This window comes from Ptychodera flava, chromosome 21 (genome assembly GCF_041260155.1).
Source record: "Ptychodera flava strain L36383 chromosome 21, AS_Pfla_20210202, whole genome shotgun sequence".
Taxonomy (NCBI): domain Eukaryota; kingdom Metazoa; phylum Hemichordata; class Enteropneusta; family Ptychoderidae; genus Ptychodera; species Ptychodera flava.
In genome coordinates this window covers 28,826,890-28,853,459 of record NC_091948.1, presented here as the reverse complement: position 1 = coordinate 28,853,459, position 26,570 = coordinate 28,826,890, and the positions used below count along the sequence as shown (strand labels likewise).

General features: G+C 35.6%; 1 protein-coding gene across 3 annotated transcripts in view; it reads right to left on the bottom strand.

Annotated features, from left to right (window-relative positions):
• Positions 1-243: 243 nt before the first annotated feature.
• The window catches only part of LOC139121935 (band 4.1-like protein 4), a 51,190-nt gene continuing 24,863 nt past the window's right edge, over positions 244-26,570 (bottom strand). The window contains exons 6-21 of one of the 3 annotated variants that reach the window (XM_070687264.1): positions 25,733-25,909; positions 25,106-25,169; positions 23,920-24,086; positions 18,451-18,666; positions 18,170-18,280; positions 17,475-17,648; positions 16,238-16,300; positions 13,215-13,295; positions 12,772-12,894; positions 9,192-9,245; positions 8,337-8,456; positions 7,816-7,923; positions 6,559-6,847; positions 5,512-5,702; positions 4,375-5,073; positions 244-3,792 (exon numbers count right to left, since the gene is read on the bottom strand). In XM_070687264.1, coding sequence (XP_070543365.1) covers positions 3,660-3,792; positions 4,375-5,073; positions 5,512-5,702; positions 6,559-6,847; positions 7,816-7,923; positions 8,337-8,456; positions 9,192-9,245; positions 12,772-12,894; positions 13,215-13,295; positions 16,238-16,300; positions 17,475-17,648; positions 18,170-18,280; positions 18,451-18,666; positions 23,920-24,086; positions 25,106-25,169; positions 25,733-25,909 — 2,770 coding nt within the window. In that variant the 3' untranslated portion in view covers positions 244-3,659. The remainder of the gene's footprint in view (positions 3,793-4,374; positions 5,074-5,511; positions 5,703-6,558; positions 6,848-7,815; positions 7,924-8,336; positions 8,457-9,191; positions 9,246-12,771; positions 12,895-13,214; positions 13,296-16,237; positions 16,301-17,474; positions 17,649-18,169; positions 18,281-18,450; positions 18,667-23,919; positions 24,087-25,105; positions 25,170-25,732; positions 25,910-26,570) is intronic. The other 2 variants (XR_011549369.1, XM_070687265.1) reach the window with 2 other exon arrangements.

Genomic DNA, 26,570 nt, shown 5'->3' with positions numbered 1-26,570 from the left:
GTCCGTGGGGACTGAAAAAGATTACAATCACCACTTGTTATGGATTGTAGCATTGTATTTAAAAATGCAACCTGATTGGCTCGTGTAAAGCATGAGTTTTGCACATGATCTCCTATGACAGTGGTTAAGATGTAAAAAGACAGTCAGCAAAGGAGAACAGCAGAGAAGAAGCAAAGGTGGAAACGAAGTCATCTCTACTTCTGAATTGAATCAGATTGACAATGAATGAAAAACACAAAATACTTTGTTCATAAAAATTGTATTCATTGAATAAAAAGTATGGATTACAAAGTCATTGTTATAAAAATTGTACAGTCACAATGAAAGAATATTTACAACTGAAAAATGTTGGCTAATCAACAGACTATGGGGTTATTGGTAATTTGGAATTCTAATTACATCCAGTATTGAGACAGGGCACAGAATATCAATAAAAGAAACTGCCTTGTGAAACCAAGCTGACATATGCATGCATAGTTTTCATCAACCTACCAGTATGAGGAAGACATGAAAAAACGCCAGTTTTAGTCACCACTGTTAACCCCCATCCCCAAAACTGACTCCTAATTTGAGCAGCAAGTTTTTACACCCAATATATACTTTTTGACTCAAAGTAATTTCAGGTGGTAGATACACTTGCATGATAATCCCACTGAGGTGAAGTCCTTTATAAATGACGATACAATAGAGAAAAGCTACCTCTTTATCTGTGAAATTTCTCATCGTTGAACATCTTTGATCAGTAGAGAAAACATTCCCCAAAATGACCTTTATTTTTCATACATTTACACCACAGGTATTAATTTGCATATTCAGTCTTGAATTTCTGAAAACAGGTTTTACAGTGCTTGTTGCACTGACATTTTTTTGTGGAATAAACAAACATACTGGCCAGTACATATAAAATGTTTCATAAAACAGAAAACAAAAACCTTCTGGGTCTGTAATAGCTTACACAAACTATCTTCAACACGACTGATAGCCTTGAACCAGTGTATTACGAAACGATGTGCATGCAGATGCTATTCCCCAATGTTTTATCTTCTGAAAGCTGGTTACTGTTGAAATTTGTAATTCTCCGAGTTATCTGGAGAAAGTTGACACCGATAACTGATTCAGGTACATATGCTAAATTTCTTTTGAGAGTATTTAGCCTTGTTCAATGTGGATGTCAACCTGCTGCCAGTTATCAGTAATACAGAGTTTTACACAAGTATTAGGGCACAACAATCTGCTGCAACTTCCATTCTATTACCATATGGGTAAAGTATGTTTGTACTATCCCTACAGCAACACTCAGGCTGAGTTAAAAATATGACACTTCTATAGCTGCAGTAATTGCAGCAAGTGGTTACTTGGTGATTCTGACTATGTTAGTGATGGTAATTGTCGTGGATATACTGAAATTCACAGAGTGACCACAGGCTACACTTATTTTGTCTAACACTGCTATTGCCAGGGATACAGATATACAACAACGTATTGCTTGAGAAATGTAAATGATTTATCTTCAAATAATCAAGTTGATAGGAAGGCTTTGGTTTGGAAATCAAAAATTGAAACAAAACATTTTTCAAAAGATTTTTGTAATATCATGCTGGGTAGGGGCTTGATTGGTCTATGTGAAATAGACGAAGTGTTTTTTTATTCCTACCAGTGAAATGGTTCAGTTTGTTTGAAATGTTTGCACTGGTTACATATGCTTTGAAATGTTTTCATATGATATACATGCTTTTCACAAGATCTCAAAACTACACTTTTTATTAATCAAGATTTATTAGTAAATTATGTAATTGATGTCATCCAGCTATGATGGTGTTTTGTCTCATTCTGGCAGCTATTTATGAAGGGCCACTGAAGTGTTTACTTTCATCACATCTGCACAGGGAGTAATGGACATAGTATTGTCAAATTTGTAGGATTTGATTCAAAACATAAACCAAAATGAGGCGGAACGAGAGACAAATGACCATGGTCTCATTTCTGATGATGAAACTTGGCACTTCAACTTTGGTCTTAAACAATAACTGGCCTATGGCATACCAGCTTGAGCTACTGCTCCACACTAAATCTCAACCAGCACTGATGCATGGCATGTACTAGAGGCCAAAATTAAGGCTCATATTTGACAACCTAAGATCTCGTCCCATTTTTGACTCACAGTCTGATTTGACAACTCACTCACCCAAAGTTGGCAACATTAAAAGTTACTTTTGACAAAATATAACCTTTGAGATTTGACTCAAAGTTGCATTTGACAACTCTCCCACCCAATTTGATAAAATTTGAAGTCATGTTTGATGACAACTGCTCACTCATACTCAACAATGGTCATGGCAGTTTTGTATATATTCGCTTCAAACAAATTGAAGGTCCTCTTATATTGCCAAATCAGGGTCTGAATTTTTGAACTTGATTACATGCCATATAGGTGATGCATTTCAAGTCAAAGTTCTCTGTTAGTGACAGATTTTACTATGAGTTTTTGCCGTGAATGTGTACACTGAAAGATATATCCATATTTGACATCAGACTGGGATCAAATGAGACAAACAGCACGGATACATTTTACAAAGAAGTTGTACAATATCCTGGCAAAGTATCTCTCAGTATACAAACTGAACACTAAGGATAGAAGTTACAGACTGTACAATTCATGAATCATATCACACTCTTGAGAAATCTCAAGGGTCTATGATCATATCAAGTTATTGACATTGTGTTTCCAGCAAGCAAGGGGATGACTGATTTTTCTCTCACAGACTGATTAGCTGTGACTAACAGCTGTAGCAACACCATATTAATTGGCTGTGCATAATCAATGTATATGTAGTTATGACTGTTCACACACACACCACCGCAAAGTACCGGTTGCTCAATGCTATCCTTCAATTGTAATTTGCATAGTGTGAATTGGACGAATGCTTGCACATTTCAGGTTATAAAAGAAATCATAAACTATCTACAATTTGGTTGAGATACCACGGTCAAATTGAAACTCACTTGCAATCATACTGCAACCAAAGTGATTCATTTCATTCCATATTCAGACAGTAAAAAATATTCTTCAGAAGATATGAATGCATAATGTTTCTCTCAGAAAGACATTGCATAGATATAAATAAGTTGTTTCACTAAAACAGCTTTCAACAAAATGTCACTTGGTTGGAAGACTTAGAAGTCCTGATGGAGCTGTGGTCATTGATGAAGTCACTGACAAGAAGCATAGTTGGGTGTTATCAATTAAAAACTACTTTTGTCTGTACACATATCCCAGTATTCCTTTACGTAGACAATGGCAATCAAATGAATTTCAAAAAGAATTCGAGCTACATCTCATGATGATCAGTTGCTTGGTTGCTTGACAACCAGAACCAAACAAATATCATCAGTGACAAGATTTTGAATTGAGTGAAATAATCTCAATGTATTGAATTTTTCTTTCTTTCTCTTTGTAAAAATGTATCCAACAATAAAACATGTTGGCCTTTACACCAGTACTTAGTACCAAGCACAACTATTGCAATGATTTCAATTTACAAAGCAGATAATACAACCTCAGATCTTGAAATAAATATCAACAGATGAAAATATATCTACATTATGAAAACAACAGATTTCTAGCTCTTCTTTTTCATGTATTACTTGGCATGTAGACATTAAAGCTCAGTTGATAATTCATGGTGGTAGCTGGGTGATGAGCTGATGATTCTTATTTCTTCAGCTGTAATGTCATCATCTTCATCTGATAAAAGCTCCCATGGCCTGGCAGTTGTTGTTCGTAAACTTGATCTGACAGACACAAACAAATGTAAAATTGTTTACGCATGCTTCTGATGGATTCAAAAAGTGGATTCAAAAAGAAAAGGACCACCAGTAGTTGCATTCTGATACTTTATCTTGAAAGAAAGTGTATTTTGGTTCAAAATTTGTGATGTTGATGACAGAACGTTCTGATATTCATGGGTTACATTGAGAAATAAAAGATATTAAACTGTTACAATGTCATTCAAGTTTAAGATTACTGAGTATTTGTACATTTTTTCTAATTACTTCATTATCAACTACTTCAAGCAATCAAGGTCAATTAATATCCTGTAGTTGATACTGGGCCAAGCATCAGAAAGAACAACAGTTTGTTTCTGTTGAAAATTGTACACATTTGACAAAGGAAGATTGGACATTGAGCTGTAAACAAAGCCAAATATGGATCAAAATAATTGATCAAAATAATTGATCAACATAATTGATGAATCTAAAAGCCTGATACTGTTTACCCAGAAAACCATCTATGTTCTGAGTTAACCTTGACACATGACAATACTGAAAGAAGAAGCACTACTGCTGGTAATAGCCTACAGTCTTTCACCTAACCTTTTCTTTCTTCTAGTTTCAGCTTTTTCTTGATACGGTGGTGGCCCGGGCAATGCTGGAACACTGGTAGGTTCTTGATATGGTGGTGGTCCAGGCAGGGCTGGAACACTGGACGGTTCCTGATAAGGTGGTGGTCCAGGCAGTGTTGGGCCATGGGATGGTTCATCATTTGACGACGGAGTGTGAGATGATGCATTTGACACTTCCTCCTGAGCTGCTAAATATTCCAAAACTAGCTGTCCCCGCTGTAAATCCTCTGGTGGCAAATAATTAGCTCTTCCGTCATACATATCACTCATTAAGTTAACATTGGAATTATTTTGATTGGCTGAGACGTATTTGGATGAAACGATAGTTCTTTTTTCTGGTATCCTGACTGCTTCATTGGCAGCGTGGATGTACTTTGATTCAAATGTCTTTGCATTAATAAAGCTGCTCGATAGATTTTGTGCAAGGTGAGGTCTTTTCAGATGGGAATTGTCTGTGCGTCTTCTAGCTCTAGAATTGTGCCCTACAGTATTGACCTCTGACCTCTGGGGTTGAGAATTTGTTCTGAAGGGAAAGGTATCTTGTGTCACATGATTTGTGTCTTGGTGTTCTGTTTGAATTTGTCCATTGTCAATCGGGGTGTAGCCAACTGGTCTAAAATCAGATCTTGGTCTTCGAGCTTCCATCGTTACTGGCAGGAGAATGTAGTTTCTGGATGGAAATCAGAGACATGATGTAAATCATGAAATCTAGGGCAGTTTTCCACTTAGTTTCCACAAGAAGCAGACAGTTCAGAATGAGTAAATATTGCGACAGCAACCAGTGCAAATGATGATGGCAAGCAATGTGAATGCATGATGCAGCTAAATGAAAGCAGAGTAAAATGATATGACCTTTGACCTATGGGATATGTCACATATTGCCACACCGCTGTAACAACGAAGAAACACAACAAGTTTGCAATTAATTTTTTTTGATGAATGCATTCAAACAAGACTTGCTTTTTTTTGTTATTAGCCAATCTATTTTTTCATTCACAACACTGAGATTTTGGCACACACAGTTTGAAGGCTACATGCACAGCGGGCCTGACAAACATTCAGCTGGCAACCAACAGAAAACAAGCGTGTTGGAAAGGTGTCTTCTTACTTTGGAGAGGGTTGGGATTCTTGTCCGTCATTACTGATACCGGAATCTTCCCTGGAATGTTGAACTCCAACACCATGGAATGTTGGAGCATTGGCATGTTGATGTACTCTTGCATTTGGTTGATAAGTCAATGTGTTACTGGGTTCAACAGATTGGTACACAGCAGTGATATACAATGGTTTAGCATTGGGCTACAGGGGAATAAGAAATGGACACGAAAATAGATATATACCCTCATGTCAGTCTTCTGGATGTGAGGTGTATTAGTCATGCATGGTTATGAATGGTTATGAATGGTTAATGACTGGTGATGAGCGTGATATATTAGAAAGCTGTGATAGCACAAAGCAGTCGGCACTTTCTCCATATCAAAAGAGCAAGGCATTGTGGGTGAATGGTGTCACACCTGTGAAGCCTGGTGAGAGTATTTGAGGAGCAATATGGAGTCGACTTATGAAATTTGAAATTTTCTTGAACAAAAATGATGAATGAATTGCTAGGTCTTGGATTATTTGATATGTGTATGCTTAAATTGAAAGCTAAGTTTGAAATCTTACAAAATATGATCTATGATTCCATTCCTTACGTTCCATGTAGGCAGGGTACAACAGATAATGGATATTAACTGTACAAGCTGTGCATGACAGAAAGAAGACAATTCCTTCACGACATAAATGCTTTAGTGTATACAGAATGATTTGAAAAATCAATGCTGTAAATTCAGTTGTCTACAATCTACCAGGTGAGGTACATGATCTCTGATGTTTTTTGACTGTTCTGAAAACAAGAAACAGTTGACTGCAAACTGAGCCCATGTACAAGCAAAGAAGCTCATAATATATGTCGCTGATATGCAGTAAGGGGTTTCTATGAAAATTTGATTTCAAAATAATCTTAAAACTTTTTTTTACCTTTCAAATTGTTGCCATGAAGTTGCATACATTAAAATATGCAAAATGAATGGTATGAAACAGACAAACACAATTTGTAAACGTACGTAAGGGGATACGAAGAATGTACCAATAAATGATATTTAATTTCACTTACAGATACTTGTAAAACAGTAGCCATTGACTCATCACTTCGTCTGCTGGAAGAACTCTGTCCTCCAGAAAACATTCCTCTCTCAAATTTATTTTCCTTCTCATAGGATGATCGTCTTTTTTCATGTCTTGATCTATGTTTTGTCTTGGGTGTACTTTCTCTACTGCACACAACTGGTGGACTTTCATTACCGCCTTGTGATCTCCGACGACTTGATCTGCGCGACGAGTCTGAACCGGATCGGCGGTGATGGCGCTCTTTACGATCTGTATAGCTGCAGTTACTGTGTTCTCTGCAGGGACAAATTGACAGACTTTTTCTCAGCTCTTGATCTTTCGAAATTTTTCATCAAATGAAATATCTTCTTCTAAGAGAATCTAAGTGAGTGTGGTATATGACTTAGAAATTGTGTGACACATTTTGAAACAGTGAATTTTCAACTACAGAAGAAGACTATGAACATTTTCTGATAATTCCTTTCATTCTTATTTCCATGACTGCTATTGATTGAGGAATCCTATCAAACTTTACAAAGACATACCAATACCATTCCTGTGCACTGCGTCAAACATGTCTCTACAGTTCATAAACACAGTGGAGAGCATTTAATTTGATCACATGATCTTACAATACAAATTAATTCCTGTTTGAAAAATTTGAAATACGTAATTTGTTAAAGGGAAACTGTCATTGGAACTGCACCTGCGCGAGTCCCTTGTTTACAAACAATGTACTTCGTGCACGATATCTAGATGTACCTCATCATAGCTGCAACATTTAAATTATACAATATAGAGTATGACAGACATGTTTTAACTTTCATCAATCACCATCGTACTTGGATACAGTGTTTACATTGGTCATATGGGTCCCATACGACCTTTGGGCGCAGTTCTTACTACTGTATCCCTTTAACAGATTTACAGCAACTACAACTTTATTAGTTTTCAAATTTGTCAATATATGTCTTCTTTTGAAAGGACTATGGGCAAGTTATGTTAGCATGATTCCCAAGTAATTGAGAATGCTCCAAAATCTCTAGCAAAAAAAAAAAAGAAACAATTCAGTGGTCTTCTGAACCTTGCAATAGTACAAATGAACAAGATAAGAGTTGTACTTCATATGATAGCGCTGGCTGATTTTTCATCAATAACTTAGGAGGATAGTTTCATTCATACTTTCATCAAATGTCACATACTACTGTTGCAGCAACATGTGATAATTTCAATATGAGAGTGTACCATTATATGCTAATCTTACCCATCACTATCACGTTGTTTACTATTTGACCGGCTGCGCTCTCCACTTCGAGATCTCCGTCTCCGATGAGTTGGTGTCGTCTTCACTCGGACTGGTACACCTTCAGTTCTAACGTTATCAGAATGAAAGAAATGGTGATTAAAAAACAACAATTTTAAAAAAACCTTGAACCTGTCAATTTGTAAATCAGAAAAATTTGGTTATAAAGACATGTCCAAGGAAATGAAGCTGGAAGTTGCCACCGGAGCAGTATCAGGTCTGACACAAAACTCTATTACCCCTTTCGGCAAATACTGCAAATCAGTAAATGGATATACATTTATACAGAGATGAAGGATGATGGAAAATGGAAAATAGCCGACTCTAGTCTGGTCCTTTTCCAGTGCCACCGTTTAAGTCTTCTCAGGATTCTATCAATTATTAATCAGCTACATACCATATGTCTTTAAAAAGTGACCATAACGCTGAAACCTTACATTTCAAGAAGATTGGTTCAAGAGGATGAAGAAGAAGATACTCACTCTATTGCTGTATAAGGTATAAATCTCATTTCTTCTTCAGTGGCACCTGGAGGCTCTACTAGCTCATACTGGATGTGTTTCTTCAGTTCAGAACTAGCTCTCCTGTCTTCCAGTGATCTCCTAGAGAATCCAGTCACAGCCAATGCATTGTGGGTAAAGCAACAGTACAGGGCGCAGGGCATTAGACCATCTGATTACCAAACGTCCCAGTTCAAAGTTCAAAGAAGTTTGAAATGTCACTCCATTGACAGCCATTAAGCTAGCGTACTAGCACAACAACAAATCAACAAAATTATGTGCCCATGCAATATGAATTATTGATATTTTGAATTTACACTATGGACCAGGATAGTTTGCAGCATTTACTTTTCAGCAGAATCAAAGCAAAATGCCAAGACTTTACCTATATTGTTTTTGACTAAACATTAGCCACATGTTGTCAAAAATACACTCGCTTGGAACAGCAACAATTTCGGAAATTAGCAAAATCTATTTCACATCATTCATGTTGGCTGCACTCATAACTGATAACCACGGCAACTGATTCACACATGGTGGATTGGGATTGGACTCGGAATTAGTAAACTCACAATTATAACCACATATGGTTAACAATCACACACAAGACGGGATGCAAAGTCATGCAAAGTTTATGTAGCAATCAACACAAACTCATTTTTTCCATATTTCTATGCACAACTAACTATTCAAAACAAACGACACACTGTACTAGTGAGGAACTTTGGATGAGGTAAAAATTAACAAGTTTGCAAAACTGTGGAAAGATATGTGACACAGAGTATTAATCTTAGCATTTTGTGGGAAAGTATTTGTTAGTACAGAAAATGAACATACGGTCTGGTGCGTCTCCATTTCTTCTCAGAATTCTCAGTTGAAGTTGGGCCAGGCCTGTCAAATTTAAACATTAGCATTAGAACAACAAAGTTAGCCATTAAACAATGTGCAATAGACAGTGTGTATGTGCATAGTGCAACTCTATACAATCTACACCCATTTACGTCTATTTTAGTCTAAATTTTTAATAATGAAATGAACATGTCAATCCAGATGATCACACCCTTAAACACGGCTATGATTTGTGTATATCTATGTGACTGTCTGTGAATAAGTGTTATTCATTAAAAGAAATACACAGAAGGAATGAGGACGAGGACAGCAACCACTATGACTGTGCTCCAAAAGACAGTTCATTACAATACACCAGAAAACAAGGTGATGAAAATAGACTGTGATATGAATGTTATGATGCAAAGATTGACAAAACCATTGTCATAAACCATGATTATCTTCAGCATTGCCTCTATTAAGATGTTAGGTCAAAGGTTACTGAATCGGAACTGTTAACTTCGGTCAACAGCTTGGCTGTTTGACCATACTTTGGTAATGGGTCTTGAACCTGACCACCGGATGACTGGAGATCAACCTGAGACAGATTACAGTGTCTACCGTATAATTGATTTAATCTGCCAAAATCTTCTTTTGCTAAAAATCTTTACATCACATTTAAGTATACAGTCTGTATGCATGAAACTAGGCAACAATTAATACGGATATGAATAGCTATCTAGTTTTCACCATTTTTATAGGTTATAATATCTTTGTCAGCTTTGCTTATAGTTTAACAGATGCATCAAGTTTAGAAGAAGCAAAAAGCAGTATAACATACATATTAACTAGATTTCAATTTGATCAACAACAATGGATGTTGAACATACATAAAGTGTATGAGCGATACATACGAAGCATGCATTAGTCCGCTGTATTCAGTATTGCTGGCAAAGAAGTCTGGGATGCAAATATTGTTACGGTTAAAAAAAAGAACAAAAGTAAAACCCCCTCAGCCTCTTGCAACTGAAGTGAAAAAAAAGAAGAGGACAAAGTTGCTATGTTTACACGTCTTTTTGGTTATTTCTGTAACATGTCAGATATAAGCTATTGTCTTCTAAATGTTGAAAAGTGATAACACTTAATAATTAGAATTCTGCTGTTATGTGCTGCCAGATACAACAGAAAGTAACTCAAGATATGCAATAACTTATTTCATATCCACTGTATTTATATTAATATTCATGTGAAGGACTGAGGTCAAAATTTGACATCTGACCCAGACCCCATTAGTTTGCAATTGACTGAAGTGAATAACTTTTAAGTGAAACAAACGGCCAGTCTTACATCCAAAAACAGCAATGTTATGCCTTGACTGCAGAACAGAGACTAGGAACAAAGCAAAAGGAATGAAACAAAACAAGCCGACAAGCATGAACACACTGTAATTACAAAGTTACAAACATATTTTTACTTCAATGGCCAGTAGCTGTAACCAACTGTTGATGATTTTTTCATCTTTTTTTGTATATCAATTGCAAGTTCTTGTTTACTCCCAAAAACAAATGTTGAAACACCAGAAAATGCACTGTCATTGTTTACATCTGAATTCTAGTCTGGACCAGAATCAATTTGTCAGCAATAACAATGTAGTCTACACACATACAGAGTTGACAAACTCAACATGCTTTGGGAGTACAACAATAACTTGCATCAACATGCAAAACAAAAATAGTGACAACCCCATCAACAGTCCCATCTCCCGGCCATTGTACATATTGAAACAATTACTGAAAGAAGTATTTCTAAAACATTATTGTGACAAATGTTTACACTGCAAATGCAGGACAGTGACTGTTACATGATAATGTACCATACTCGTCGGAGTATAGGCCCCTGCTCGTGTATAGGCCCCCCTACTGATTTTGATTTTAGAAAATGCATTACATCCGTGTATAAGCCCCTACCCTAGTGTAACTCAAATACAGAAAGGTTAGGAGAGTATATTTAGTCATTTAACTTGGTAAAATTACTGTTAGATAAAAAGAAACTATTAAAAGATGTTAAAATAATGGGAAACTGGATTCCCTTGACAGCATCGTAAGGAAAATGACACGTTTTTCTAGTACTATCTTGATTCTTTGACCCTGCTCACCCCCGTAACCTAAATAGAATAGTCTCACTCACGTCCGCCATTGTTTATTTTCATTTACAGCCACGATGTTTTCATTCTCTAAACATGCAGTTTCTTTTGTTTGATGCAATTATCCTTTCATTTATGAAGACTTTTCCAGGTGACTATTACAATTTTCACTGCTATGTTGTTGTTTGCAAAAGATGTACAAATTGATACTGGAATATTCAGTTGCCTTTCTGTGTAGGCAATGCATGCCTGTTCACATTACTGTTGATCAGCAGCATATGTCTTTGTTTCAAGTTTGGGGTTTTTTTCCGATGCTGAAATTTCACCAAAATGTCACTTCTGTATTCAGAGATTGTACAATCAATTGCTTTGGATGTGTAAGTCCATTTTGAAAGCGATAGAAAGATGGAGTGGTGTTGAAAAAAATCGTGCATAAAATTAGCATAAATTAAGCGGCCACGGCAGATAACATGGGGTTGCTCGAGTATAAGCCCCTCCCCTAGTTTTACTGCCGTTTAGTGTTGCCGAACCAAGGTCTCATACTCGGACAAGTACAGTACATTCCAGACATGCAGATTGCAAAAGCTGGCAGAGGTGATGAACTCACAAACATGAAAATATTACAAACGACATTGATACTGAAATACCAATACAAATGAGTAAAATCACTGTGTATAAGCAGTTAATATCAGTTTTAGTTATAATGTGTTCATAGCAATAGTAGCTAATGTAGATTTCTACATAATTTGTTAAATATTCACATATAGCTGTACTGTTTTGTCAAAGAATCGACATTACCAAATTATCCTATCATTTTACACTTTACGATCAGTCACAAAAACATATCACATCATGAACTATAATTTTTCAACTTCGAAGTAAAATGATTATTTTCAATCTTTTGACAAAGTACTAGTAGATCAATTGTTATAAAACAATTTATCAACGTAGCAATTTAAAGCATGTATAATACAGATACATGTAAAAGACAAACAACATTTGTAAAATCATGTCAACAGTGAACAGACTGAAGTTATCATGACAACTTATCTCCAGCCTGTTACAGTCTGTGAAATAGTTATAATATAACAACAACAAGAAAACAGACTATGACTTTCCAAAATGTGACCTTACAAATTCAATTCTCTTGATGAATATATTTAAAACTTTGTATTAAACTGATTCATTATAATAAAACTAATTGTGGTTTGATATTACTAGACAAAAAGCAGACATTTACAAATACCCCGAGTGTACAAGGATTGTTGGATGTGATCATATGAATGCATGTTCATTTAATTTTGTAAAAGCCAGCAAAATTAGATGTAGAACAGAAAGCTGATACTGAAGAGTAAAGAAATGTTTGATGAAATGAGTTGTTTTGTCCAAAATTATTGTCAATAATCTGTGTTTTTTCGAGTTCAAACCATATATATATGTACTGACCCATTACGTAAATCTTTAATGATTGCACTATGTGGAGCAAGTCTTTCCTCTTCCAGAGCTTGTTGTTGTCTTTGAACCTGACGCCACTGCTCTTCCGATTCAACCATTCTATCTGATGATCGTCTGTCAACAAAAAAAATACTTAGATGTCATTTCAATACGATGTTGGAAATTGATGGCGTAGTTCTCTTACCAACATGTCCAATTCATAAAAGCTTGTTTGACCGATAAGAAGCTGTGTATTGCTTCAGGTATTAAAATGGTAAAAGCAAATCTCTTTACTTTGTTTCTATTGGCCAACAGTTAGGCCACTGTTAGATGTTCATTTTCTCTCTCAGAGATCACTGTAAGGTATATCATTAATGTCAGACCTGTGAGAGACAATGCTACGAATCTGAACATTGCAGCACAGACAGCAAGATATTTGATGGGATAAAACTGACCTTCGTCTTCTTCTGCTTTTATGACTGTGTCTGCTATTGTCTGATTCACTACCACTGCTAGCTCCACCACGTGATCTTGATCTGAAAAGTACATAGGTATTAGGTAATATGCACCTCGAGAGTGAAACAAAGACTAAAAATACCGTCAATGACGCTGTACCTTCTCTAATGTGTGGCCAGGTCAGGTAATTGGTTGTTGGCATGGAGTTGTTGGTAAATAGTTGATGATGTAGGGGCATGAGGTGGGATATGGACCCAAAGAACCCAAAAGATGATTAAATACATCAGTCAAAAAAATTCTAAGCTACAGTATAAACTGCCTAAAGATAGTTCAATGTGGAAAAAAGTTAAACAATTCAGAAATAAGAATTAACAGTCCAAAATAGTAATGACGCACTTCCTTACTGACCTGAGTGCATGTGAAATACACAATCTGGCATCTGTAAATTAAATGTATACCAAGTGATCATTTCAAGTCACTTTTAACTGTTTTTAATGGATTTTCCAAAGAGTCCTGTGGAAATGATGAAAAACGCTTATCTGGTCTTGTGTTTGTATAACCTCATGGCTGATAATTGTCATAGTATTGAAAAAAAATTGAAAGTGAAGAAATTACTGTTTTTAATAGGCATATTTTCCTTGAAATACATGACCGTGTAAAGAATATATGCTAAAAGTGTTTAAGAGTAAATTTCTTTTCAAAAATTAATTTAATTTGTGACCGAAGGATTTTTATTCTTTGACTTTACAAATTCAAACATTGCAATTTGTTCAATCATCTTGTGCAGTGCAAAATTTATAAAATGACTGAAAAACAAAAAAAATTGGCAGAATTACAGTCTTTGTGGTGTAAAATTATGGGTTGACATCACGATAACTGTTAATCTGTTTGAAGTACTAATATACTATAATTTAAAAAAGAAAAGTTCATGCAGAAACGGTAAAATATATTGTCAGCAGTGTAGTGTTAATTTTGACTTTACATCAACATATGCCTGTGCTGGATACCAAATATATAGGGCGAAATATCAGCCATGTTCAGCAAAATCCACACAACAGCATTGATCCTTTTCTAATTTGATTTGATTTGCTTATGTTATCCTTGTATGACAGTCAGCACAATATGGAACTTGAACACAACACAGTGAATAAGTATGCTGTAAATGAAATGGTGTGGCTGCATCCACATGCAGCAATAGGAGTGCCTTTGTCTCTCACCCCTCATTTCCAACCTGTCCCATCCCTGAAAAAATAGTTTGGTCTTATATTTATAATGTTAATAATTTCTGTATTTGTTAAAATGTGCGCATCTCAAAAACTTTTGATCATAAACATTTTCATTGTTTTTTATAGCTGACCAATCAGTTAACCTGTTTATTTGAATATTTGCGCATTTTTCCTCAGTATTTGACATTTTCTGAATACCTTCTTATTCAGTTTGTCATTTTCTAAAGTTTAAATGCTCCATTGTGTGGTCAAGCTTTCCACAAGCATCAAATGTGGTACTTCATATAGGAGGGTCTGCCTCTAGAGGGCGGGCATCATGAACAGTGTTTGTTGGTTAATAATTCCTCCACGTAAACTTCTGATTGTACTGTAAACATTGAACATGGCCGACGTCCGATTTTCCTGTCTAAAACTTTCACTCATTTTCGTTCATATGACTCTGAAACTCCAGGAAACGATTGGGAAGAAAGGGTTATCTTGAAATATTGAGGTACTCGCCGATATTTTGCAAAATTAAATGGGAAAAAATGCAAGGAAAATGCCGACAGGCTTACACAATGACAGTTTTCAGACTCTGAGGCATATGATCATCTCTGCAGATTATGCAACAGGCCCAGATCACGTGAAGCCACGCAACTCAGTACCAAACACGAGCGCTCACAGAGTGAGCAAACACAAAGTGAGTACCCCTAGCTCAGTAGTCTGTAATAGATTGTAGTCAACTAAGAAACCTTGGAGAAAGGCTTAACACTGTGGCTATGCTGCTAAGTCCCTTTTGATTTTTGTCATAGCTCAAAATCGTTCTCCCATACCTCAACCTGAGCCATGAACACCCCCACCAGTTTATGATATGACCCATCACAATGGCATGACGTCAACGGATCTTGACAGACGGAAGTCTTGACAGACGGAAGTTCTTGACAGCAGCATATTGGTTTTCAACTCTAATACCTTCTCTGTCTATAAATAGACACGAGAAGGTAAAAACTTTTGCTCAAACTTTCCCAAATGAATCTTTCAAACATTCTCTTACCAAATCTAGAATAAAAATCTGGGCTGATCGTGTAAAAGTTTGGTACTAGAGAAACAAATTACCCAGCAGTCACAGTTTATAGTAACCCATATTTGAATATTTGAAATTCAAAATGGCTACCATCTGTATGTTAACTCTATGGCAAAAAATTCAATTTTCAAAATTCAAAAATACTAACAGCTTTAAAGTAAGCTTCAACAAGTGGTAGACCAGAAAACTAACAATATGAAAGTCAAAGTATTTGTCCCCAAAGTGCATTCTACCTTAATACAGAAGTATACATTATCCATCTCAGTCTCACTTTTGATGTGATTTGTAGAAGAGCAGGCAGCATGAAATCTTTACTTCATGCTGATAAGTCACAGTCAGTTCAAGAGTCATTTGTAAAGTAGCGGTAACAGGAAAACCATTGTCATCTGCTTTGTCATCACAAAATATGATACACGATAGAACAATTTTGTGACTGACAATGATAATGTTTTGTATGATGTACAGTCTGTGACATGACTTACAATTGTTTTCTACAATGTACGGTTTATGAAACAAACTTTCTCAATCTGTGATATGGTTCGCCTTAGTCTTCTACTGTATACCATCAATCATACAACCAAACCCACCTTACATTTTACAAGGTCCACTCTGTGACAAGACTTTGTTTTCAACGATGGAAAATCGCTGCTGCAACAAACTTTTGCTTTCTTAATTACTATCATGACTAAACTCACCTTCGTTTCCTGTGACGTAAATCTTTGATAAAACTCACCTTCGTTTTCTATGATGGCAGTAATCACTATCTGTGTCTGAACCCGAACGATGACGATGACGTCTATGGAAGAACATTTGATAGTTTGATTAATAAATGTAAGTACAATACAAAGCATCGATGGTAACATTGAGAAATGAAATAAGGATTGTCAATTTTGCCTAACTTTTGCTTAAATTTTTTGAAGATAAATCTCACTTCAGATAATTCCTCCAGAACGCCAATACATAGCTTCTATTGACTCAATGAATTTGGATATTTTGTGTTGTAACCTATTTGATTTTTATTTGAACACCTGGTTGTATAGAATGTGTGTGAATTTCATGGTCTCAATAACGACACTGAGAAAGTAACACAAATTGTTTCACTTCTAGAATCTAGACCATTTTGTGACTTAAAATCTTTTGAATAGATATTTGTATGAGAACAATTTCATACCCTATATAAAATAACAATGATTCAAAATACAAGAGGATTTTACAATGCCCTGTACAATTGTCAATTTGATGGCAGGCATGGTCTGTCTGTTATCATATTGCAGCAGTATAATATTGATAGCTATAACATCTACTTGATTGAGCCATGAAAATAATGGTGCTATATTAATGATATACTACAGTTGGAACCGTCCCAGTGGCCCTAAACATGAATAAAGTGTTTAAAATGTGAAAACATGATAAGTAGATAAAAGGGGGAGGCTACTGAAATGTAAATAATGGATTTATCAACTGATATTATTCCTGCAGTAATGAATAAACTGAGCTGTTTGTTGTAATATCATCTACAGTCTAACAGTCACCAGAGGGCAAATACAAACGCATGTCAGCTGTGAAGAACGTCAGTAAACTGGACTCATTCACTTAATACTACTGTTGAACTTTCACTATGTAACAAAATTCACTGTCAAAATTTCGTGTTATGCCCATCACTGGGGTGGTTGAAATAATGTTCTGTTCATAACAATAGGTCATAATTCCTAAAGTGATATTGTTTCAATTGCTGAGCTCACCCTAGATATGATCAAAATGATTTGAAAATGTTCACCACAATGCACCCACTGACAATTTTAGGACTGAAAGCCAAATAAAATATCTATTTAAACAAATTAATAAATATTTTTGCAATGTCACTGAACTTTTGTTTCACAAATTGTTCAATGAAATGAAAGCTTGTGGTATTTGCTGTAAAGTAAGTGAAAACATAGGCTGAGAAATCGAAGGCTGACAGTGTAACTTACCTGTGTTTTCTGCAGCTAGAATCACTATCCCAGTCACTTCCTGAACTACGGCGATGATGATGATGGTGGTGGTGGTGATGGTGCTTCGGTGACTTTGATCTTGACCTTCTCCTGCCTGATGACCCTGTGCTTCTGACAGACACTGGTGACCCACCGGCAGGAGTATATAAACCTCTACATGAACAATTCAAACAGCATGAAATGAGTGATTTCTACCGATCTAGTATTATTTAAACAAACATTGTACTGTTCACCATTATATTGAGAATGGGTGATCACTTCTGTTGTTGATCTGTGAATCTTGGCGATGTCAATGTTACTATGATTGATAACTCTATCATTAACCAGTGATATTCACATTTGCCTGGCACATAATGGTTTTGCAAGTCATACACATTCACACACATTCTATTGAGAAGGGACACTTTTTATGAACTTTAATATTTCATGAAAAAAACATACAGATAGACAGGCATGCAAATGAGATGCAAATGAGACTGACTCACCAGAATACCTCTTTTTGTTATATATACATATACCAATTTGAGCTAACAAAGTGAAAGACGAAATGGCTTTCTGGAAATGCAAGACAAACCATACCTGGTTTTCTACATTTTTACATTAGCAATGACAGCATAAGATGACCCTATCTTTCCATATACTGATTAACATAATCACCAAGAATTGAAACTTACCTTGGCTTGGAGTTTGTTGACCCTTCCCATGGTACAGATTTATTATTATTTGCAGATCCTTCAGTAATCTTACTACTTGACTGTCTTTCTTGAGATGCCATCTTCATGCCACTGGAAAAAGTACAAGAATCCGCTGAGTCATTTACAGAATACAAGAATTGGCAGAGTACGGTAATTTCCAGAATACAAGAATTGGAATATTAATTTAATACAAAGTATTAAAGAAAAGACGGATAACACTTTCTGAAACTTTTTTCCCAATGTTTCTGATGCTGGCTCACCTTTTAACGGGTTCTGGTGCCACGGTTTTGGCAACACCATTTTCCAGGATGAGATTGTCTTGATAGGGAGCCCACTGTGAGATTATCGGAGCACCTGACGAATCCATCTGAGCTGATGCTCTTCTCATGTAACGCTTACTAGGCAGTCTTACTACCTTGGGTTGAGGGCGCTTTAGGTGTTCTGATGCTTGTAAAGCCTCCAATTGAGTCCTTCCACTGGAAAGAAACACATAAAAAACGTGCTTGAAATAAATTAATGTTCATGACTTCTATATGGAATGTGACTTTAATTGTACACACAGAAACACATACTACCACATCTTGGATGCAAAGACAATAAAGGGTATTAACTGTCAGAATAAAAAGCTGGTCTTTCAGTACCATCCACAAAGTACACCGTGTCCTTATATCACAACTTGACGTACTCAGCGATTGATAAATTTAGGTGAGAAAAAAGTTGCTGCATGCAATAACTCCTAATGCTTAATCATCATCGGTACACTATTTCAGAAGCAGATTTATCTGACTGTAAATTTACCACAGTTATGACAAAACAGATGTTTAACTGATGTGTTTTTCAAGAATATTGAACTGCATACAATGGCTGCCTCAGAGAGAGTGATCTAGTGAATCTCATTAATTCATGGTCACAAATTTCTCCACCCAGGGTTTGTTACCATGCAGCAGTCGGTATCTATAGACTGATGGAATCTACCATGTCTTTGCTTAAACTTTTCCTTTAAGTGAGATTACTGATCTAATGAATGACATTAGTACCAATGAGCATGACATTTGACAAACTCTATCGCAAATCTGATAGTACTACTGTTTTAATATCAATGATAAAAATTAAATTGAAATTCTCATTTAACAAAACAAGACAATGGACATCTCCTTAAACTCAGTGACACAAAACTATTATGGCATTTTATTTGTCTGAACTACCCTCTAAGATATATGGTATTAATTTAATGAATACATTTATAATTAATATCAATTTATATCCACTCAAATTCTTCAGTTCTTTTTTCAAAAGATCAAGACATCTTCCCTAATTGGCAAAGGGCATTTATGAGAACAATTATAATGTTGTTGACTAGTTGTATTGTTGCAAAGCTGGTAGCAATGACAGGATATGTACATCTGCTAATGGTTTGTCAATTTCATATACGATTCTGATTCATATTCGGTATTCAAACTTGATCACATACCTTTCTGATTCATATTCAGTATTCATACTTGATCACATATGATTCTGATTCATATTCAGTATTCATGCTGGATCACATATCATTCTGATTCATATTCAGTATTCATACTTGATCACATATGATTAAAATTCATATTCAGTATTCATACTTTAGCACATTCCTAATTTGCCTGTAGAATAGATTTCAGATGACTTTGCTGATGAATGACTTGAATATATCCTCTGAAATCCTTACATTTCCCTCCTTCATTTCTTTTCACATTTACTAGTGTCAAAATCACCACACAAGCTGCAAGCCAAGCAATTCTGTAAGACAGAGCCTAAAATTCTCCTCCATAATGTCAAACATAAAATGAAATTTCATCCCATTGACAGAAAACCCTCGAAAACACTGACTTAACAAATCCAAAAATGGTATCAAAAGTGATGTGCTATTGGTGGTTTGCAGCACAAAATAAACAGCAAGTGAAAGAGATGAAAAGACACAAGCAATTTCTGGCATAGTTTTACAAAGGTGTTACACAACTTCCTTTTAAATTGAAGTACCTACTGGATTTTACTTTGAATGGACTGTCCAGTATTGTACGTGTGTGTGTGTCTGGGTCTTTTGATATTTCGACAGTACCTGTTTGTTTATGGGCCAACATCAGCAGTTAGCTGCTGATAATGATCAAAAGTGTTTCACAAACAACCATCGACATTACAGGTGTTTTGGTAAAATACAACAAAACCTAGCGATGGAATTGACAATGTGAACCACTTGAATGTTAAAGGAGGTTGATGAATGATACTGTCACATGCATGAGATACTGTATTCAAATAAGACTTTGATGTTATCAGTCAAGACTTGAAAACTCTTAAAACAGTCAGCACACACGAAGGGAAACTGAACGAACAATGGTGACTGGATGTTCTTGATTAAACTATTGTTGTGATTTTTTTAGGTCTAAGGCCTCAGAGACACCTTTGGTTTTTTTAAATTCAATTACAGTGGCTGTTTACAAGCACTGACTTGCTATGGCTACTATTAACACATGATGAAATGAGATGACCAACTTGATGTTAAGTGTTCACACACAACTGTCAACTTCCAACTGAAACCCTGTATTGCCTTTTCTACAGGAAATGATTAATCAGACTGTATGAAGCTGAACGCCCTGATTCAGTTTGGGGGAACCCAGAACAATCAAGTTTCGTCCAGCCCCTCACAACCATATCTGCCACCCCCGTTTGTAAATGAAGAACATGCACCAACGCCTGGGGTGTCAACAGTGGACTTAAACACCTTTACAATAACAGTGGGGAAGCTCTGTGATGGATTCAGGCTATCCTGGTATTTCTGTCATTCCCTTTGAATGACTCTGTCTATCTGATTGTCAAGACTAGCACGTGTGATGTAATATCACAACAAATGCATTTCTTCTGAAGATAAACCTAATATCTGAAGGCTTCAATTGACACAAATCCACCTACACTTCTAGCTGGAAGTCAAGCAATTAATGAGAGAAATCACATGCACATGACAAGACCATTACTGGTATCACAATTGATCAGATCAATACAAGTTTAAATTCTTTGAATCTACTTCACTGATGACAGTGTCTGTATCTCTTCCTGTATGACTCCTCCTCCTTGGAGGCTCGGCATGACACGCAAATTATACTTTTGACTTTACAATGGAATATGGATTGTCCACATAATACAGGGTCAAAGTCACCATCTAAGGTGAGCAGTGGTTTATCTTACGTTGTTGACAGGAACATTATACTATTACATTAATTGTATTGTATCAACATGACATGAGTTCACAGTTGCCATAGACCAGAGCTCCATCTGCTATGGTAACATAGCACAGGAATTTTAAAACACTGTGTATCGGCCCCCTCAATAGGACATACAACAATTTAAATCCTTGGTCCTCACAGCTGGGAATTTCTTTTCTACAAAAACTTGTTGAATTTTCAAATCTGATTTCTCCTTGTTGACTGCATAAGTACAGACAAATCCAGGAACACAAAAGTTGCTGTAATATTACAACAATAGTGTCTTCCACAGCCAGGTTTACACACTCAGTGTGGGTACAAGTCACTCCATGATACAGTACTTGTGATTACGCTAATGCTGTATAAAGTGAACTACACTATACTTCTTGTAGCTACACCTGCCTTTGATGAGTATTGCTTTATTGAGTCACACGCTGTCAGAACACAGCTCTCACCTTGCCTGAACATCTATCACAAAACAACTGAAGGGATTTCTGCAACAACCTTGACATTACGTCATTTAACATTTACTAAGAGTAAGGCAAAGGCAATAATAATTGGTCATTCAGTATAGTTACGTTGGAACAATATCACTAAAATACCTGTTCACATGAAGAAAAAATTTTAGCTGCGATAGCTGGCAAAAGCAGTGATTTAGTCTGTTTAATGTAATTACATGTTAAAGTTGGAATCAAAACAATAAAATCGTGACGGCACATCATTGACATTGTGACTTTTGATACAAGATATAACATTTCTGTCATAGTTGTGAACTACAAGTGCTCCTAAAAAAATCCACAAAATCTACATGTACCAATACACAGCAGATGATGTAGTGGTAGATAGTAACATTTTGAGTTGATCTTATCACTGAACCTGAACTTCTTTACATTTGCAACAATGAAAGAAAGCTTACAACTGTCGAATCAGAACATGTCAAAGATACCAGTAAGTTACAAGAAACATTGCACTTTGTAACCAAGACTCTCAATACAATAAACAGGTTTCTCATTATTTGCGTCATCCTTGTTAGGGTAAAACAGTAAAACTTTTCGCAAGTTTTTCTGATCTGGGATAACCCACTTCAAACATGTAAGAACACACTAAATGCCCTGTCTGTGAAAATCTAGCATTTCATTTAATGTGGGTCAAAGGTCAAATCAAGAATTACATGTCAGTATGTGATGAGAACCTTCTTTCTCTTGTAAACACATCGATACTTGATGGAAATACAGCACAAACAGCAAGCAATTATTCTAATTGGGGTGAAACAGTACAATTTCATAACCAAACACTCTTCAAATATGACAGAGATAGTGGAGTGTTTTTCCACGTTTGGCACACAAATACTATGTGCTTCTGGCAGTTCATTTTTCTCGGCCTGCATGCTGTTAAAATTGTTGACGGAATTTTAGTTGGCACCCACTGTGCTTCTCACATTAACAATTACGCTTTCAATATGTTATGCATTACTCTGGAAGTATATATGTTTATGATATCCACTAGCTGAATTTAAATTACACCTTTTTATAAATTTATTTTCACTTTGTATGTTGTTATATAAAACAGTCTGCATTGTTTAGTCTGGTGATACAACTTCTAAATTCACAGAAATGCCAGCATTGCGTGTATAAACTTTGCAAAAATAATGAAGACATGCAATGCTGTCTGTTATTTCTCCTGGCTAGATGACATATGACACTGGGTGTGAACAGTCACTGAGGTCATATCAAGGTCATACTGAGGTCATACAGTTCAATACAGGAGTAACCACTACTGCCACTGATTTTACCACAGTGTTAGTGATACTGGAAACTCAATAGTCCACATGACTAGAATTTCAGTGCACATGCTTTTGTCGACTACTTGATACTGAAATACTCACAAATATATTTTCAATTTGTATCACTGTACTTTTTTGCAATGTACTCAATACTGGATGTATCCAGCCATCAACTGGAATATCAAGATATATTGTTTTAATTTGTGTTGATGTCTCATGTTCATATGTTTTTCAAAGTAAAATCATGTGTTAAATTTTCCTTTAAACAAAACAATTAAAGAATATTTTGCACGGTAAAGAAAACATGAACTAATTTTGAATGTTCTTCATCTGGAAATCAACAGAAAGATGTTTGCAATTCTTCAATGTGTACGGAAAAGCCAATCTTCAATGTAGTATTGCATCACAGGTTTTATCAAGGAGATTCTTTTCCATTGAAAACTTTGCAGTAATCCCTTAACATGAACTAATTTTCAGAACAAATCTAAGCATCACATATTTAGCTACAATATATGGTACATTTATAAACATTTCTACTTAATCACGTACTCAACCAATACATTAATACTAACAGCCGTATCTGTGATACAATCCAGACTGGATGGTCAAATTTATGAGTTCTCGGCTGCAGACAAAACCATAACAGCACACAGCTTTGTTTAAATAGTATCGTTGTTAATTGTTTCACAGTATTTGATGCCATAATGACTTACCTGTGACGGAACCTTGAGCTGCCAAAGTTGTATCTACGTAGTTTATCTGACGGTGCATCCATGACGTGAGGAAGACGAAAGAAAGCATGCTGTTCAACACAACACTTCCATAAATGTTTACATGCAGATTTGTTAGGAAGCTCAAAGTAGTATTCATTTTCTGTGTTCTGAAAAAAATCCAAAGAAGATAGACAAGCTGAAATCTTACTCTGTGAATTGTGTGCTATAATGGTACAGTTGTCTAACAGCAATCATGATTCATATCAGAAAGTTGGTGACAGTGGACAATGTGGCTTGTAAAGTTTTTTAAAAATGTATTACGAAGCTCAGTGCTATCTGCAAAAGTTACAGAATGAATTCAATATCGATGGACACTCTACTTATAACAGCATAGTTTCATGGTAATCATTTTACATGCCATGTTCTTGCAGACTCAGATCAATAACCAAAAGAGAGGTTTAGTTACACATACATCTGCCGGCAGCATAGTTGTGAATGTATCCGTGCAAACAAGTGAATTTTCAATTATCATTGTGCTTCCTGATGATTTTGCTGCACTTATTCTTGAAAACATGCAAAATGTGTGTAAAATTAATTTCTTTATGCGTCGACCATTCTTACACTTCATATCACCCTTGAATTAAATCAGCCGATTTGCTTTGATAGAGTTATTATGAAGTTTAAAGAAATCTTGTTGAGGTGTCATGTTCATGTCAGGAATTCTTAGCGAGTAATTGAGACTTGTACCAGTGTTTGCTATTTTACAAGGACACTGTACAAGGTTGCTCACCTAAATTCACAGAAAACATCAAGAAAATGAAATAAATTATACACCTAAATAGATTCCACATTGACATGTCCTTTGCCATTCCGAATGTCTGAGCCACACATACAATATGTCTGGTTATCACGTGACAAAGATGCCATGTGTAATGATTGAACATTGTACGTGTATAAACTAAATTTCTCCCATTATAGAGCCTGAACTTGATGCTAATATCATTCAAAACACAGAAATGTGTGAAAACAGAAAAAAAAAGAGCAAATGTAAGTTTTTCCACAAAATGAAATTTCCACAAAATGAAATTTCCATTCCAATCACTTAGCCTGATAATTTACAGACAACAGATCAAACAAACGGACTAAGATCTTTACATAAACATACCACAGTAGTCACACTACTTACATCTCTTCCTATAACCCTGAGAATAAACTGAAAATCCTTAAAATGAACTTTGGTAATTCTAGGCCTGTGAAAATTAAGACAGATATTACAAATTATGTTATAAAATATAATATAGCAATAAACAATTACATTCAACTGCAGACGGCTTATAATACACACTAAGTTTTTCAAATTCTCTCAACAAATATCCAGCTACTATGGTACATTATAAACATCTCTATTTAACCAAGCACTCAACAAACATATTGATGCTAACAGCCGTATCTGTGATACAATCCAGACTTGATGGTTTAATTTATGAGTTCTCGGCTGCAGACAAAAACTATAACAGCATACAGCTTTGTTAAAATAGTATCACTGTTGTTTCACACCTATTATCAAATTGAAATGTATATTTGTCAAATTGAAATATAATTTCATCCATAGATAACAAGTACAACAGCTTGATGGAGACATAACACAAATTCATTTGATGAAGTCACAATAAATATCTTTTTTTGACACAGTTTCTTTCCCGTACAGGTAATATAAATTTTATGTACAGGTAATATAAATTTTGACAGGATAAAGTTAGCAGGTCGTTTTGCAGGTAGAAATAGAACTTTGAGAATACTGTTGCTTACTTACCAGAAATAATTAGCTACTTTATTTTTACTTTTATAAATAACAACACCAGTCGGTGTTAAACCCAGGAAATAGTCTACATTATCCTGTCCTTTCACAGGATGTAAATCTACTCCATACATTTCCAATAGTTTGGCTCTCTCCAAAAAACTCATTTCAGCCGTCGCCGGAACCTGACCCCTGTAAGTTGAAAAGGAAATTTGGTGAATCAAATATCCTGTATGTTCACTATATGGTCCAGGCACCCACTGGTAGTTGATAACATCCATAAAACTGAACCCACGGCAACAAAATTCTGCATGTACCATGAGCGTGGCTTTTCAGTTTTGTTTTCACCAACAAATTACTTGAATTCAGAACAAGGTAAACATGCTAAAACAGAAAATTTTGAAATTCAAATGAAATAAACCATTTTTAAGAAGAATAATGCGACGTAATAAAATGCCATCTTACACAATCAAAAGTTTCACTGAATGATGTTGTTGTTCATAATGTCCCGCATTATTCATCACATTCAAGCAAAACTTCATAATTCACAAACTGTAGTATACCGTACACATTTTTCAGCTGGTAAAAACGTGGAAGACACATTTTTTTCCAGTGGGTAAACATACATGTAATTATCCTTGCTCGCTTTTTGCTCATGTGATATATATTCTGTAAGATTGTTTATAAATGTATCAATGGGTTTATTTCAGAACAAACATCACTAGAACGTCGTCTGAATGAAAAACAAAAATTGAAACTATGTTGCAGTTAATCTACTGTCTATCCTGTACCTGAACCCTCAAATTAAATGTACCGGTACAGGTCCATAGTTCTTCATTTTGCAATTTGATCT